The sequence below is a fragment of the Haliotis asinina genome, chromosome 6 (assembly GCF_037392515.1).
Source record: "Haliotis asinina isolate JCU_RB_2024 chromosome 6, JCU_Hal_asi_v2, whole genome shotgun sequence".
In the NCBI taxonomy this organism is placed as follows: domain Eukaryota; kingdom Metazoa; phylum Mollusca; class Gastropoda; order Lepetellida; family Haliotidae; genus Haliotis; species Haliotis asinina.
Window position 1 is genome coordinate 6,933,338 of NC_090285.1, and position 11,017 is coordinate 6,944,354.

The 11,017-nt window shown below is 38.0% G+C and overlaps 1 protein-coding gene across 2 annotated transcripts; it reads right to left on the reverse strand.

Annotated features, from left to right (window-relative positions):
- Positions 1-252: 252 nt before the first annotated feature.
- On the reverse strand, positions 253-10,719 carry LOC137286847 (uncharacterized). 2 transcript variants are annotated; one of them, XM_067818858.1, is made up of 4 exons: positions 10,629-10,719; positions 8,150-9,553; positions 5,580-5,729; positions 253-2,484 (listed from the first exon to the last, which is right to left on the reverse strand). In XM_067818858.1, exons 2-4 carry the CDS (start codon positions 9,549-9,551, stop codon positions 1,748-1,750), a joined length of 2,289 nt encoding a protein of 762 aa, XP_067674959.1. In that variant the 5' UTR covers positions 9,552-9,553; positions 10,629-10,719; the 3' UTR covers positions 253-1,747. The 2 variants fall into 2 exon arrangements, with proteins under 2 accessions (XP_067674959.1, XP_067674958.1); XM_067818857.1 differs by lacking the exon at positions 10,629-10,719 and having other exon boundaries at positions 8,150-9,619.
- Positions 10,720-11,017: the final 298 nt, after the last annotated feature.

The window sequence follows — 11,017 nt, forward strand, 5'->3', positions numbered from 1 at the left end:
GTGAAATAAGTGACTCACAGACATGTCAGTCATAAATACAGATGAGAAATGGATGTCCACAACATATTCATAACAATATTAACATTAATTATTTGTGTTGCAAATGAATCTTTATCAACTAAAATGCTGATTTGAAAACATGAAAGTACAAACATGTTAAAAACCTAAATAAAACAAAATTAGGGAAATACTCAGATTTTGTAGAAAAATATTCTTTAGAGTACACACATTTCAATGATATGATTTTTCAAGTTTCTTTTCTTCTAACGAAAGGTTCTGATATATTTTCAAATCCTTTCCATGTTATATAATGGATTTTTAAAATGTTATTTTCTGGTATACTGAATTGATACATAAATGTCAATACACAATTTTTAAAAAATATATGTGTAAGACAACAATAACAGGAAAAACTTTATAACAATACAATCATGGATTCCACCTACGTTTTACATAGCAAAAAATAGTGTCATGTCACTTCAGTTCACCTGGATAAGTCAACAGCGTCAAATTCATCAAATGTACATCTGCTTATCAACAGTAGCTGTCTGCATCGACATTCATATAAACATGGAGAACAAAGACCTATTACTAAAATAGACCTGAACATGCATCATGATAGAATTTTAGAAAGCAAAGGTAGTAATATCAAGAAAAGTATACAGATATTTGAACCCACGAGTAAGTACACGTGATTTCACTACATTACAGAAAAGAATGGTGGAGTGATACCCAGAAGATTTCAGAATGGTCAAAGTGTAAAGGTCAAACTAAGGTAAAATTTTCAGATATTGACAAAAGCAGTACATACACTTGAATCCCACTTTTTACAACACATACCTCAAATTTAAAAACATTTTGAATGAAATGACTGAGTAATGGCCTACAACAGTGTACAAACATGCCACTCTAGGCTTTCAGCTGTAATGAACTAAGAATAAACTGAAATATTTTCCTCAGCAATTTCCCCCCATTTATCAGCTGAGAACATTTTACAAACACAGCAGTAGGGAGGGAGGGATACTGAATTGCCAAGTGACTATCATCTGGTTCGGTTTCATCACATTTTAAAATTGCTTGACCCCTGACAATAATTATTACTTCAGTCAATATTTTAAGTCCCGAAAGTGATTTGTGATGGAAGCTGTAACAACTAGACCCCATCAGTGTACAAATGGACATTGCTTCATCCTAAGTGGAATGACTTGTGATCAATTAAACACATTTAAAAATCAATTCATCCCAATGAGAAACTGAACAAATGTTCTTCAATCTGCGAGATAGTACTCAACAAATGTATTTCTTATCACAGAAATGACATATGTTTAAACTTGTAAGATTCATAAGCCGCAGGAACTAAACATTATACATCATCAACCTCACCACAATAAAGAAACTAACTGCAGATCTAAGTATATGTCTGTATATTCCCTGTATACAGAATAAATGCATTATGGACAAGATCACTTCCAACAGTGCTAATAATTACCTATCCGACTGGATCCTCTCACCCATCAAGATCCATCCATCCTACAAAAACCATCCACCCATCAAGATCCAACACAGCTACTGCCCTACATCATGAATACATGTATATCACTGGGTCAATAATAATATCTTTATATAAATATGAAAAAAATCGTTGGGTGTTGACTCTTCAAATGGTTCTTTTGGTTACATGTGAGCAAATGATGAATAACTATGAATTGGTGGCTTCAGGACTAGATATGACAGTTGTGACTTTCATTCAAACTGGTTCAGGTTTGGGAAAGACCGGTCCTGAACCGGGTTCTGGTATAGGAGCTGAATGCCCATTGGTGATGCTGCTTGTAGGCTGGTGATACATGGACCGTGACAAGTACTGAGAGAAGTCTGCCTTGGCTGATGGTCGAAGGGTTTGCTGCAGGACTGTCTTGACTATGGAAGGTTCAGATCTGTGTGAGAGCGTGGAGTGGTGGGAGGAGTTGGCTGGGCGGCTGCAGTTACTGGACACAACGGTTCCATACCCTGAACTCAACTGTTTTAAGTAACTTGATCCTCCCCTGGCTGTGCTGCTGTGGGTATAGAGTCCGTCTCTTTTTGCCACACCTGGTGAAAGACGTGAATATTTCGTTGTACTGCTTTCTGATGTAGCGTTGGGGATGATATGAATAGGATACACTGACTTAGCTATCCCAGATGGAGTGCTGGGTTTTGTGGGTGGCAGTTTGTCTTGATTCTTGTTCTGGGTTGCACCATCATCTGGTATGTCTGTGACTGGAGGTGCTTTGGAAGTGTGGGCGGTGACAGTGACTGGTCCCCCTCCCAGAAGAGCCTGTGGGGTGAGGGAGATGTTGAGGGTGATATTGGTGGACTCTTGTAGACCCTCTAACTTGGTCTTGTCAGGGCTGAGGTCAATGGCATCAGAATCGTGACTTCTCTTCCGCGACAGCAGTTGACTAACACTCTGCATCCCTCGTCCATCTTCTCGAAAGACTATCTCACCTGTAAGTACAAATCATTTATTGATGCAACTTATATACTGAGGTAATACCGAGGTAATACTGAGGTAATACCGAGGTAATACCGAGGTAATGCTGAGGTAATAAGGTAATACCGAGGTAATACTGAGGTAATAAGGTAATACCGAGGTAATACTGAGGTAAAAGAACTGTGTTCCAATACAGTGGAAGCTCTCAAAAACCAACAGCCCTCCAATCTGGCATGCTCTCAATATCTGAACTACAATTTGGTCACGAGAGAAGCTAGTTAATTAATGAACATTTATATGCTTTCTGATCTGGTGTCAGTTAATTCCATATTTTGGCACAACAAAGACTGTCCAATTGACTGTTTGTACTGTAACTGACCATCTTGAAACTGGTATCTTGGGTCTCCTGTTCAATGGCTGAAAGTGCCTAATAAATTGGGTATGGATATGTATTAGGCTGAAGTAGGCAAGGTATAATGGTGGGTGAAACATGTCACATGCATTAAAAATTAATTGTTGTCTCATAATTTGGCAGTCGGTCACCTGCATATGCTACTGACATGTGGAAGATCATTCTCATTTTGAAAAGGGAAAAGTTCTCTAAATTGGGACATCCTCTATACTTGCATTTTGAGCTGGTCCCAACGAATGCCTGCTCAGAAGGATTCTACTGTATATTGTAATACTGGTACTGTATACCAAGAAATTTTCAAGGTACCAAAATTTCAAGGTTTGAGACCCCCATAGCTTTCGAGGTGATTTAAATTTTAAACTGCGAGGTTTGGGGACACAAAGTTTCTAAATATTTTATCAAATTTAATTTTGAGGTTAGAGAGAAACAGGCCAGAAATATCTCTTGCTGAACAAATACTCACTGACTAGCCAGTGATAACTGCTGTCAGCCTGGTATACCAGTCCATGGCAGCAATACTAATAATGAAAACAAACGTTTGATCCTTTGTCGTGATAAATGACCCATGAAACACTCTGTCGGCAGAGTTCAAACATGATGCCAATATTTCTCATATGATACTGTTTTCTTAACAACTATCGCCGATACAGTCCGTTTGGTAAGAGACTGACATCAAGTGTATTGACAGTTAGTTTGACTTCACATGTTAGACACTCATTGAATTACCTACTTTTTTTGTAATGCATGTTATTCTGGACCAATAAGTACAATTAAATTGGCCTGACAGCGCATTTCTGTTGATTTTGTTTCTTACAGACCGTTAAGGGTCATTGAAAGTTCAGATTAGTTGTAAACAGGCATTACAGAGTTAATGTCAGAAAGTCATTGGCTGCCAGCAGTTGAAATTCTTATTGACAGGAAATCTAACCCAAATGTTTATAGTTAGGAAAACTTCATGGATACAGTATTTTGGAGGATGCTTTACTAACTTCGAAAATTAGATACCTAAAACATTTACCGGTATACAGCATCTGTATCGTAATCTTATGTCAGCAAAAGCTTTTAGCACTGATTGTACATGCAGATCTGATACTATGCTTAATACATTTTTACTACATCTGGAACATCAGTTTGGAAGAGAAAAGTCATTTGCGAATGAACTTCCCCAAAAACGTTTGGTGAAATGAAACAAATAATTTAACTTTTTATAAATGTTTTACAAAATAAACTGGAACACTCAAAAGACATTGCAATACATTATGTTTGAAAACCAAACAGCCCTAGTATAGATGATATATATAGAGAGAATCTCACCCAAGTGTCTACTGATATCACTTGTATCAACAGAAAATTGATAAAGTTACAAATATCATTAGACACAAGGGTGAGATTCTATGTATCATAAAAAATCACTGTTCAATAGTTTACAATGAAAAATGTACATCTCTCTACCCTGTACTACCATAAGCATAGCATCATGACATCAAGTTCATGACGGCATAGCATTGTCAGGACACTGCACAAAATCTACCATCAAAATGAGATATCATATGATCTCACATGAGCAATGTCTCCTGTGGAACACAGCTTTAGATGTTAAATACATATATGAGCCACACAAATTCCATCAGGTATGATTGCTATACATAACGTAAATGCAGTATTGTGAAAATAATTAATGTGCAGTGCTCCAGGATTATTGTGAGTGTTGCCAACTGGCACACAAACTACTAAAATGTGTCAATGCAGTTGAGGATTTTGCCATTCATGGTAATCATGGTACAGAAAACCAGTGGATAATATAAATACAGTCAGACCTCATATATGCGAACTTAAGATATTCGAATACCTCGGTTTCCGAACATTCTTCACAAAAAACAAATTTTTCTAGTGACAATTTACCTTGTATATCCGAATGTTTGGTTTCCGTATCCAAACGGTCAATTTTGCTAACGAAACATCAACATGTGTACACATTTGCCTCGTATATCCGAACACCAAAGCTGACATCGGCCAGATGTTGGATGTTTACCGCTTATTAACAGTGATCACTGCTTTTACCTTTGTTGTCAGCGAGACATCAAAACACGAAGTCTATCAGGTCTACCGCTTGCCAATTCATTGTGTGTCTAGCTAGTTAATTTATCATAATGAAGACATGTATTTATCACCGGGTGTGTAGGTTAATTAGAGAGGAAACAATTGAAGTTTGACACTGAGGTGACACTGAGTCGATTTGTTGATTTTGTAAGCATAAATAATGACGGCTGGGGGTGTCAGTCGTTATGCATTTGAGCAAGATGGCTAGCACACCTGATAAACAAAAACAATCTGCCATTAGACATGTTAGAGCCGGGGAAAAGATTTTACATTCAATAAAGAATGTAAATGCTTGAATGTTGTTTTGTTTTCACGTGTAGCCGACCGCCTAGGTCCTGATTCAGACATCCGAATGATTCGTATAGCCGAACAATTCAATAAAAACCCAAAGTGTTCAGATAAACGAGGTCTGACTGTAGTCATGCAAGTGGGTACGCTCTTAGCATTGATAAAAAGTGCCATTGCATATTTTTTAGTGTGAATGGGGCAATGGTGCTGCCTGGCTCAAACACTGAATGTATCAACTGAATGTATCAACTGAACGTCACGTAACCTGTAAAGGGTACTCTTGTCTGACAACATGAAAGGAAACTGTACCTGTTGCAGTGTCCCGACCAATCTTCATCTTCTTTAACCACTGGTCAAATGCTACAAGATCCAAAATGTCCATCCTTTGCAAAATGCCAGACAGCTGATGTTTAGCTGTTGCTAAATCAATGTACTCTGTATGCTCAGGATGGTGAGGTTCTGGAAGAAATATAAACATATCCAGTGTTGGAAGTAAATGTAAAACATATCCTTTTCAGGCTAATGTCAAAGCAGAGTTTTAGATGGTCCCTGCATACAATGCTCTAGCAACAAAGCAAGAGTTACGCAAGCCATATAAAAAAAACCCCCAACAAACTTGACCAGTTGGATATTCTGTTTATGATCATGACAGGTTTCTCACATGATGAGACATTTTTAAACTCCTCATCCTTGTCATGTGTTTCCAATATGTATACAGTTCAGATATTTTAATGGAAAATATCCTAACCTCTTAGAATCAGTTACTAGAGTACTGTTGGAAATGGAAAGAAGCCATGTTTTCCAGCTGTTACTTTGTATCCCTCAAATGTACATAACTACAAATGGGACATGTCGAAATAACTCACTTTGGCGTAACTGGGCATTCAGTGGGATGTGTAAGAGGATGTCCAGAAAAGCATAAATCAGGCAAAAGTCAGGAAATATATGAATATGAAATATGAATATGAAAACAATAGATCAGACTAGAGATGGCAATTACATCGCTCAGTCATAACAACGGAGAGGTGACTGAGTCACCTGGCATGAAATGTATGCACTACCTACATGCACAAAGGGTCATCTCATAGATATTTTTGTTTTATATGTGTTGAATATGCAACATCTATTGATTAACATCTTACGTGTCTATCTCTTATGAAGTTTATGTTACGATATGTAAAAGAGTAAGATAATTGATACCTGATACCCATAGAAAAGCACTGTATCAAAATATATAGGTGGCATGACCAATCGAAGATCGATAGGACTGAATATTGCTATTTATGTGAGGACATACAGTGTACTTCTCTATTTTAATTCCCCTGTGGGACTATCATATCTCAGCTGATATCTCTATCACCAAGCCCGATCCAGCCATCATATGGTACACATGCCATGGTTTTGCTTTTGAGATGACCCATTCTACCTGGTTCTTTTTATGATAGTGACTATGTGAGACTCCATGGTAGCTATATCCTTAACAGTTTCAGCATGAAAGAGTTATTATTTTTTATATCAGCTATCGTCTTTTTCAAAAAGACATTTAACAGGTGCCCTTTGTAATACAACATTATTGCACACTAATTTACATAAAGTCATGGTCTGTTCCAAAAAAGTTGGACTTATAAAAATCTATATTGCTCATTTCTGCACCAATCTCACCTCAGTAAAGTCCTTTTTTAACATTTCAAATCTCACTACCACTGGAACTGTACTTAGGCCAAACCTATTTCAAAAGATTTTTCGGATTTTTGCACTGTCGCATATCAACTACATAAATTGTAGAGATAAGGTGAAAGAAAAAACAGTTTTTCTTCTATTTCTGACAGTACTAAATGATTAACATGCTAATAGTAATACAGTGCACTCTATCTAATTTGTACAGACTTAAGGGCTGATTAAAAAGTCTTAATTAGACAGGCTCGGATCGTAATTTCAGTCCAGTTTACACAGCAATCCAAGAAGGAGAGTCCAAGTTGGGCACAGTGCAATGTAGTAGTATGATAAATTAGAAGTGTATCTGTTTTGTTAAAAATTCTTACTAGTGTCACTTCATTAGTGCCTAATACTATATACAACAATAACATCAGCGCTTAAAGGCCACATGTAATGTAAAAGACAACACTGCAGAATCTGATATCTTTCAGTAAGCATTTACTGAAACAAATCATCAAAAATGCCAATTCAACCAATAAAGTTGAAAAAAAAAAGTGATGAATGATTCACTAACTTTCCCCAAGTGCTGGGGGGGGGAAGTGGTTTCAACAGCTGTGCTCATAACGGATGCGCAGCAAATAGGTTCGCGGAGCTTGAAACAATATGACTGCTCAGACTTTGAGGTCGTGAGCTATGGTCTAATCTTGGTTGTATACATAAACAAGTAAATAATCAACTTGTCACATAAAAAAAAACATGTTGATTGTGATAAGCAGATTCGGTCACTGAGAAAACTCAAAATCTGGTTAATTGACACCTATATGTCTGTCTGCCTGTTTGCTAATGACAATATGCAATGCACAACTTCAATCATTAACCACATGCAATTTTAAATAAACACTATCGGGCTTATATGCCATAAACAAAGAGCCGGATAAGCGTATTGGCAAATGAACCAGTGGCCAATGAAAAGGCTTTGTGACACTTGTGTGCACATCCACTGGCTTTGACTAGGTTTCAGCTGCTTTGTTTCAAGGGAGGTACACCCTAGTACAAAAGACTGCACTATACGTTAATAATTTTGTTTCTTCATCTCTACTTAATCAGCAATGCATTTTACATATCATGAATAAGTGATAACTGTGTTTTAATAATGTTTGACTTTTTCATTGCATGTAACCTTTAAACAACCTGACTGAAAAAACTGACAAATTTATACTTACCATTACCAAAGTTGTCATCCGTAGAGTAGCCTGACACAGTTCCATGGCAGTTGTCAGGTTGATCAGCAACGTCATCCACTACCTCTTCATTAAATGAGAGGGACTGATGGGATAGGCTATCACTAGAGTCCAGTTCTGAATCTGGCTGTGCAATCACATGGTATGCAAGAGCATCAGACATCTTACTGTCTTGTCGACCATAACTGTCATTCTGACTTGTGTTCAATTCTCCCTCGTCATTATCAACTGATGAGGCATTTGTTGAGTCACAGTTTGAGTCTCCATCACCAGTGACAGCAGCAGTACCCTCTAATGGGGTCACTTGGGCAGTCATTCCTGTAAGGTCCCGAATCTGTCTCACCATCTCATTAAGTTTGTTCATACCCAGAGCACAAGGGCGATACCAAGACTGAGCTGGGGCTGGCTGATTAACATTTACACCTAGGTAGAATGGAGAGTATCTGTGATTGGCAGCAATAGGTCGTTTTTCTGCATATAGTTTGTATAAAGCCACAGGATCTTGTTCTGGTATCTCTGGCTTGCTCCATATCATCTGCCGGGATTGACGCAAGTGACTGTTTGCTGTTCTGTGCAACATTTGTGGAGAAAACGCAAGATATTCTCTCCCAGACTCCTCTTCTACTCCTAACATTATGTCTCCCCACAACAATTTCTTGTGTTCAGTTGCTTTTCTCATTTTCAAATTCACAACAAACACAAAGCACAGAGAAAACAGCACAGACACAGGAGTGTAAGGTCCAAATTCTTGAGATTTGCATAACTGTGACAGTCTCTGTTCCATGACATGTGATGTTGATGATATCTGTGACTTCACACCTTTACCCATTTGTTTCAACATCTGCTGCTTCAGCTTCAATGCAGCTCTTGTCTTGGCGAAGTGAATATCTCTTGTCAATGATGTTGGGTAGCATTTTAGTTTCAGGTATCTCTCAATACTAGCCAGCATTGCCCTTAAACTGCACGGTTCATATTCAGCTCCGTCAAACTTTCTTACAACCATGAAGAAGGAGGACAGGTATTTATCAAGTTCAATTGGTGGGATGCACTCTGGTGGGCGCTTTTCATTCAAAGATTTTAAGTAGCTAACAAGAATTTTCATATCTGCACCAGTTTTCCTGTTTGTATTTTTATTTTCCATGAGAAAATTAGACTCCTCAGGTGTTGGTATGCGTAACATGCTTGAATGCATGGTATCAGATCCACCGTTTCCCGAACTCGAGCCGGGTACCATGTAAATATCATCGCGATCTTCGTTATCAACATCGCCGTCTTCCACGTTCTCTTCGCTGACTCCAGTGTCATGGTGCGCGTCTGAGTCCGCGACCGGCGACTTCTTCTCATTATGAGGTGATTCTTCACTTTCCTTGCTGGTAGGGTCCATTTCTTAAACATGAAAACACAACATCACCACTAAAGTCATAATCAACACAATCTATTCAATGATTGACAGCCATGATACCGGAAGCCACCTAGTGTCGGTAAACATTGAAAGAGAGACAACTCTACAGCTGAAGGAGTTTGCTTACCGATAAAAAATGTGTTGCTTTAGTTCCAAAATGTGTTGTTCTAACACAAACACCGTTGCGAGGATCAAATATACTGGGAAGAAACGATGGATATTACTGAGCCTGTTATGATAAAGTGGTCTCGTGTCGACCAGCCTCAGAGAGAGTATCAGTCGAATACTGCCTTATCGGAATGTTCCACGATATATGAGAACAAGAAGTTTGATATACACCTGTTACTAAAGTTAACCAACAGCCGCAAAGCGAATTATCGGGAGTGTGATACGACTAGTTATCTACCGAATTTAGTTATTTCTGGAAACGACCGTGAGAGTTAAATATCCCTCTCCATATGCTCCCGTTCTTGTCACATCTAGGTTACTTCTCGCCACTTCCACGTATTGTTTGGAACGAAGCTGCTTTAATCAGTAACAGATATCCGTGAGCATCTTAGGCCTACTAGTGTTGAAAATACTAGCCATAACACATCTTACACATTTATTCAATGGAATCCTACGATGTGAAATTTGATAGATCTGTCTTTGTTTAGAAGCGTTCTTATATTTCACCGAATTCACGGTATGATAACTGAAAATTAGTCAGGACAGAATTAACTGTAAATTATATTATCTTTGAAAAGCAAGATTTCTGAGACTTTTTTAGTTTATATGCGTTTTACCAAGTTCAATGTGCAATAACTGGTAATACGTCAAGATTGATTAAAACTGTTAACTAAAACACTTTTATTACACATGAATTTACTGGTTTTTAGCATTGAAGGGCAGGTCTGAAAATGAAGTTTGCATGAATGTATTTTTGTGTTCAACTAGTTTGTTTCTGCTGGATCATCCTTTAGCCTATAATATCTTGCCTACGTGCACATGTTATCTAACTGTAACACGCTTTTCGTTTTTTCCGTTTCTTGACATTGGCCGGCTCAAGATATTACTTACATATGTTGAGTTCTCGTCCTTGACTCCACCTGCGGGGCGAATGGTCATCTATATCACGTCTGCATCACTACAAGCAGTAGTCCAATCCTACTGGTCTTAGTTCCGTAAAAGGGATGGAGTCAAGCCAACACAGGTGAAACGCTGTACTTTCTCAAACGGGTTGTTTTGGAATGATATAAGAAAGCAAGATTACAAGTTATGAGATCTTAATTTAGGGGAGGATAAGAGAACATTTTATAAATATATACGGTGCAAATTGAAGGAAGTGAAAGTGTATGAAACGTAAACACCCAACGAAAGTAATGGTTTAAGATTCTCGATCTTGTACATCAACATCAGTAAATGATTTACATTTACCTCGGGAGTTAGGATCCAGGCTGCTGAACACA

Excerpts from the sequence above, each read along its gene's own strand:
- LOC137286847 (XM_067818858.1), bottom strand. The coding sequence starts at position 9,551 with ATGGACCCTACCAGCAAGGAAAGTGAAGAATCACCTCATAATGAGAAG. Across the intron at positions 5,730-8,149 it reads GGATGACAACTTTGGTAATG|AACCTCACCATCCTGAGCAT; the intron begins GTAAGTATAAAT and ends TATTTCTTCCAG. Across the intron at positions 2,485-5,579 it reads TGGTCGGGACACTGCAACAG|GTGAGATAGTCTTTCGAGAA; the intron begins GTACAGTTTCCT and ends TTGTACTTACAG.